Source organism: Falco naumanni, chromosome 3 (assembly GCF_017639655.2).
Source record: "Falco naumanni isolate bFalNau1 chromosome 3, bFalNau1.pat, whole genome shotgun sequence".
NCBI classification, from domain to species: domain Eukaryota; kingdom Metazoa; phylum Chordata; class Aves; order Falconiformes; family Falconidae; genus Falco; species Falco naumanni.
This window is the reverse complement of record NC_054056.1, coordinates 59,678,155-59,684,154: the sequence shown is the minus strand read 5'-3', so window position 1 is coordinate 59,684,154 and position 6,000 is coordinate 59,678,155. Positions and strand designations below refer to the sequence as shown.

The 6,000-nt window shown below is 47.9% G+C and overlaps 1 protein-coding gene across 1 annotated transcript in view; it reads left to right on the top strand.

The window, feature by feature from the left end:
• Nucleotides 1-393: 393 nt before the first annotated feature.
• The window catches only part of GNAL (G protein subunit alpha L), a 194,585-nt gene continuing 188,978 nt past the window's right edge, over nucleotides 394-6,000 (top strand). The window contains exon 1 of the mRNA XM_040586252.1: nucleotides 394-1,103. Within this exon, the coding sequence (XP_040442186.1) occupies nucleotides 656-1,103 (448 nt within the window). The 5' untranslated portion in view covers nucleotides 394-655. The remainder of the gene's footprint in view (nucleotides 1,104-6,000) is intronic.

Genomic DNA, 6,000 nt, shown 5'->3' with positions numbered 1-6,000 from the left:
CGGCTTCTCCCCGAGGGTGCCGGGGGAAAGGCTGCCCGTCGGGGGCTTAGGCCTGGGCTGCCCCTCCGCCGGCGGCCACCGCCGTGCCGCCGGGGGTTGGTGCGCAGCTCCCGCGCCTCACGCGGGCGGCCCGGCGGCCCTTGCAGGGAGGAAGCGAGGCGGGCGGATGGTGCGGGCAGCGGGGGGGCGAGGGTCTCCCCGCCCGCGCGCGGCGCGGGAACCTGCCTGCTCCGCCACAGCCCGGGACACGCTCGCCCCTCCGACGCGGGCAGGCGGCCACCGGGCGGGGTGGCGTGAGGGGACGGCGGAGCCGGTTGTGGGGAGGGAGCTGCGAACGTGCGTGCGCCTGTGTGGCGGGGCGGGCGGCGTGCCCCCGCCCTTCCCCCGCCGGCGCCCGGCGCTGCGCGGTGGGCTGGCGCTGGGGTATTTACGGTAAAGTGGACCCGGCGGTGGCAGCTCGGTGTCAGGTGATCGGCGCTGAGGAGCCGTTGCCGCCGCCCGGGGAGGAAAATGCAAGATGGCCCAGCGGGGCCGTGAGGGGCTCCGCGGCGCCCCTTCCCCGCCCGCCGCCGCCTTCCCGGCGCGTAGGGCCGGCGGGAAGCGCTGAGGCCAACCCCGCCGCGCCAGAGCCCGTCCCCGGCGGGGGCACCGAGCCATGGGGCTCTGCTACAGCCTGCGCCCGCGGCTCTTCGGCGACGCCGGCGGTGGCGGCGGCTCCATCTCCAGCGCCGGCGCCGCCTCGGAGCCCGAAGCGCCGGCGGAGCCTCACGCCGCCCCGCAGCCGCTCGGCGCCCCGCTCCGGCCCGGCGGTAAGCCCGGCGGGGAGGCGGACGGGCCGCCGCTGCTCCTGCAGAACGGCGGCGGTAACGGGGCGGCCCCCGAGCGGCCGCCGCTGCCCAAGGCCGGCGGCCCGGGCGGCGGGGGGAAGGCGGCGCGACAGCAGGCGCTGCACCAGCCGCCGGCGCTGCAGAGAACCTGGGAGAAGCTGCGCCTGGAGGAGCGGGAGGCGGAGAAGGAGGCGAGGAAAGTCAGCAAGAGCATCGACCGGGCGCTCAAGGAGCAGAAGCGGGAGTACAAGCAGACGCACCGCCTGCTGCTGCTGGGTACGTGTGTGTGCACGGAGCCGTGTGTGTGCGCGGGGCGTGTGCCGGGGCGGGCAGGTGCCGCGGGGCTCCCGTGCAGCGCCCCCTCCCCGGCTTCCCCCGTTTTCGGCGCCCTCCATCCCTCCTTTGTCTCTCCGCTGCGCCCCCCGGGCTGCCCTCCCGCCCCCCGGCCGCCTCCGTCCCCGGGCTCTTCCCAGACAGGTTTACACCTTCTTTCCCTTCCTCCTCCCTCTCTTCTCTCCTTCCCCCTTCTGGCCCTAGCAGTGGGTTTGCAATGGAGAACGCCATCGGCGCTTGTCCTGCGAGGGCGAGCGGCTCCACCCAGGCCGCCGGGCGGGAGCGGTGCGGTGGGGGAGCAGCGGGGTCTTCCGGGGGCGAGGCGCTGGGCCCCGAGCGGGGGCCGCCTCGGCCGGGGGGTGTTAGCGCCCGAGCGACTCGGAAATGTTAAAAAAAAAACAAAAACAACAACAACAACCGAAAAAAAAAAAACGCAAACAAAACCATAGTAGAAAGGAGGGAAAATGGCCATGCATGAGATGTGTTAGCCGGTGGATGATCCACCGCTGCCGTGCGTAACCAGGGGTGGTTTAATGAGCGGTGGTAGTATGGGCTTGTGGCTCCCGAGTGAGGAGTGCTGATGAGCAATAGGCTCCTTATTTAAGACAGCAGTGAGCGGTGTAAGGGGAAATAAAGCGGGTGTGGGTACGTCTGTTCCTTGCAGACATCGCCTCTACTAGATGTGTTTTTCAGCTGCTGGCCCTCGAATTTTTTAGGGATGGCTTGTCAGCTTTTGTCCCCTCTTCTCTGAGGTGCTACGTGTGGTCTGCTGTTGCCACTGCTCTTTCTAAGCATTAGTTAATAGTCCTCTCGGAGGATTTGTACCAGCTGATACATTTACAGTATGAAAACCACAGGGGTATCTAATACAAGCATCTCATTTCCTGCAGGAAACAGAACAGTCATACTGCAGGGCTTTGCTTTTTTTTTTTTTTTTTTTTTTTTTTTTTTTAATGGTCTGAGCAGAGGGCTTATTTGGCCTCTTAGCGAAATGGTCATAATCTCTGTGTTCTGTTAGTGTGAAAATACTGATTTGCTTTTGCATTAGATTGCTTTGAGTTTTTTCAGAAAGTTGCATGGTGTGGAGTTTTGGTGGGTATCTACATGCCTTCCAGGTTTCAGGCAGTCTTACGTCTGTCTTTATAAAGCTGTATTTCCATGCTATTGGATTCCTTCATTCTTGTTGGTAGGTGAGGGGAGGAGAAAATACGAAATATGGCAGTGCACAAAAGGTCTAAGCAATGTTTGCCAGAACTGTAGTGCTCCAACTCTAAAAAACAAATTATGGGCTTTATTATTTCCCATGAAATACTGGCCTGTAGGATACCAGTAGGGCCAGTAAGAGGAAGAGGAAGGTGTAATTCCTAGTCCATGGAATTAGTAATATTCTTTGTAAAACATTGCTTCTGATACTTCAACTGTTACAGTATTTAACTGTAATATTCCATTAAAAAAGCATATTTTAAAAAGGTTTTTCTTCCTGTAACCTCCGAAAGTGTGTTGTGACCAGTATGGCTACAAGAAAGCAAAGATACTGGTTGGTAGTCTTCCTCTAGAGAGCGATGTAATTGCTTGAACAAAAGGATCCTAACAAATAGATACTGTGTGTAGTCTATAACATGGGTGGTTGTCATAGCAAACCAGAGCAGTAAACATCTGTTCAGAAAAAATACAATTTGAAAAATAAACCATCTCTGACCCTTGGCATCTGAAAGAAACTCAAAACTCCTAAGACCCTCTGCATTGAATTTTGTATTAAATCTGTGTCCTGATCACAGAATACTCTCTTGATCTCCATATCGCAGGGAGGAAACGCTGGATTATTGTTTCAGCCCTGGCAGATCAGGGCCTGACATTAATGTTTGATTTGCATGTAGGAAGAGCTGCAGGTGCTTTGTGATGCTGTTTGCAAAGAAGTGGAAATGCTGCTCTAAATAAAAGAATAATATTTAGAATGGGGAAGGGTTTGTCAGATGAGTAAAGCAAAACTGCATTGTACAATGTAGTCTTTTTCAGTCTTGCACAGAGGAAAAGATTTAGGATGTATACAAAGGTCCTTTAGAATAAAGAATATTATCAGCTTGATATTTTATAGGATTTCTGATGGTAAATAGCTGTATCACTGTTCCTAAGGTCTTCCTTAGAGAGTGCAACTGAAAAGCATACCTTTGCTAGAGAGAGGAGGGATATTTTTGTAGATCAACATGGAGGAAATGCATAGCAGAGGGGAAATGGTGAATACAGTGACAGCAGAACACAGTCAACATAATAAACAAAGTTGAGCAACAGCATTGATGTAGGCTTTGTTTGTTCTTTTAAATACAAGTCTGTAAATAATAGCTTAATTTTGGTTTGTCCTTGTATGTCTGGTACATGAACTGGGGCAAGTTTAGAGGGTATTGTAGAAATTTTTAGAGGAAAACACAGTGTATGTTTTAAAGAGCTACTATTAGATATCAAAGGGTATACAAACAAATACACAAGTATAAGAACACTAATATAATCTCTAGAGTCTCTAAATAAGTAGTGTGTTAGAGGAGAAGCTTCTATAAATGTTGAAAAATGACCTTTCCTTAAAAGCACACCAATTCTCCTTTTGTTATGTCAAATGAAAACAATTAGCTTTGTGATGAGCTGTGCATGTAAGTTACCAAAATATTATAAAGTCTCTAAGGCTTTTTTTAGTGTATGTTGGTAAATACTCTCTAAGAACATGTTCTTGCCTGTCACAGCTTTCCCCCAACTAATGTCTCCCAGTGCACATGATGTTTTGACACTCCCCCTAGCCTACATTTGGAAACACTTAATGTGTTTTGTCATAACCAGTAATTGTGAGAAAGGGGGTGTGCAGTAAGTCCTTGGGATCAGTTCTCTGTGTGTGCCTCCCACATAAATACGTGTATCTGTATCAGGTGGCTGTAACTGTCATGCAGGGGCTTTAATGGTACGCTGGAATAACAGCACACAGAGTTGGGGTTTGTTTTTCCTCTTATGAACCTACATAAAATGGAAACTTGCTTTCCACTGCAATTGGCTGTTTCTTGCTTAGTGTCCACCTCAAAAAGAGCAGAAAGGACTGGAAACCTTGGATTGATTACTGTGCTCTGTTATTATTTGCATTTTTTAAAAAAATCTTTTACTTTTATAAGTGACAATGTTAATCTGTGCAGAGTTCTTAGGATGCTTTTGCTGAGCCTGAAATGAGAAAAAAATTTAAATGCTGTTTTTAAGCATACATATTTATTGCACAGATTTACAGGGCTTGGTCAGTCTCGTAGCTTTGGTTTCTGTATTGTTTCCTGTTTGGTCTTTTTGTTTTTGTTTTTCTTTTTCCAGGGAACTGCAAACACAGTCTTCTACAAGACTGTTTTAGCTGCTTATTTCCTAGAAACTGTACAAACATTGCAAATCACTTTACAGAAGCAATTTAAATGCTCATTTCCAGTCTCGTATATTAAGCTCGTATTTTGGGAGTCAGTGGGGGGAAGTGGGATTGGCTTAAAAAAAGTGCTAACCATTGTGGTGTAATTAAGGCTCATGTAATGTTGAAGTCATAGATAGATATAATCTTTTTTCCTAGACAGCTGTTGTCTTCTACTCTCCCCTGGCTCCTGTTTTTTTCCATTTCCCCAGACTCCTGGTTGCTATCCTAACTTCAGATAACTCTCAAGTATAACTCATTCTTATGTACTTCCTTGCTAAGCTGAAACTGAAAGTACTGGGTGTGAAAGCTTTCCTGTTCAACAGAAACTGAAAGTAATGATATAGGGATTGAAGGAGAGAAAATAGGGAGATAGTGATTTTCTTCACTTAAAAGGTACTGTAGCTGCTTGCATGATATTTAAGTATTGACTTGATAGTGAAATTTAGACATGTTTGGTTATGTTTATGTACAAAAGCATATAAAACATAAGAAGAAACATAGCTTCCCTGAATTCATGGAAATCGGATACAAAGATGCCTTGTCAAGCTTGGGGAGTTCCTAAGCAGTAGACCCCTGAAAGCTCAGAGGAGTATAACAGAAGTAATGCTTTACTGTGGTTTTATTTTCTTAACTACATGCCTGTTGACCATTGTCAGGATTAAACTGTTGCAAAAAAGACTTCTGCTCTGACAGTGGCATTTAGACTAAAATTGCAGTCTGTCTGTGCTGTATCAGTAAAGCCATAAGTTTTTCATCCTCAAACCAATTTCTAGTAATAAAACTAAACTGAATATATTTTATTTAAAAAATAACTTCAATTTTAATTTTTATATAGTGCCAACTCATGCTTATTGATAAATACCCAAATTTAGTTTAGCTTGATGTGCTGATACTTCCCATATGCCTGCATAAGGCTGTGTGCTTGGGGTGTATTTCTGTTAGCATCAGAGGTGATGCCCTCCCTGGTCTGTAACCTTCGCTTGTATTCCAGGGTGTCGCATCCGGTATATGCCTATCCCGTCGTTACAGAAAAACTTGTTGGTTTGTGCTGATGGATTTAGGATACCCACAGCCAGGTAGTTCTAGCGTGTAGGTAATGGATATATAATTGGTAGAATCCGATATTTTCAGGAGTTTGAAATAATGGGCTGCAAATACTGACCAATGTAATAAAGTAAATGGGTTTTATAATCCCTAATCCTTTGCATCATTTGTGTATCTTTCCAAACAGAGTTCTGCTTTTGTTGTAGCTTATGGCATTGTATGAAGTGGTATATGTACTCCTTACAAATAAGGAAACCAGTAGACAGAAATCATCAGGATCTATTAGAATTAGTTCTTAACTTTGGGGTTTTTTTTAAGTGTACTGAAAGCAATCCCTGATTTAAAACACTTAGCTCTTCTTCATTCTGTAGA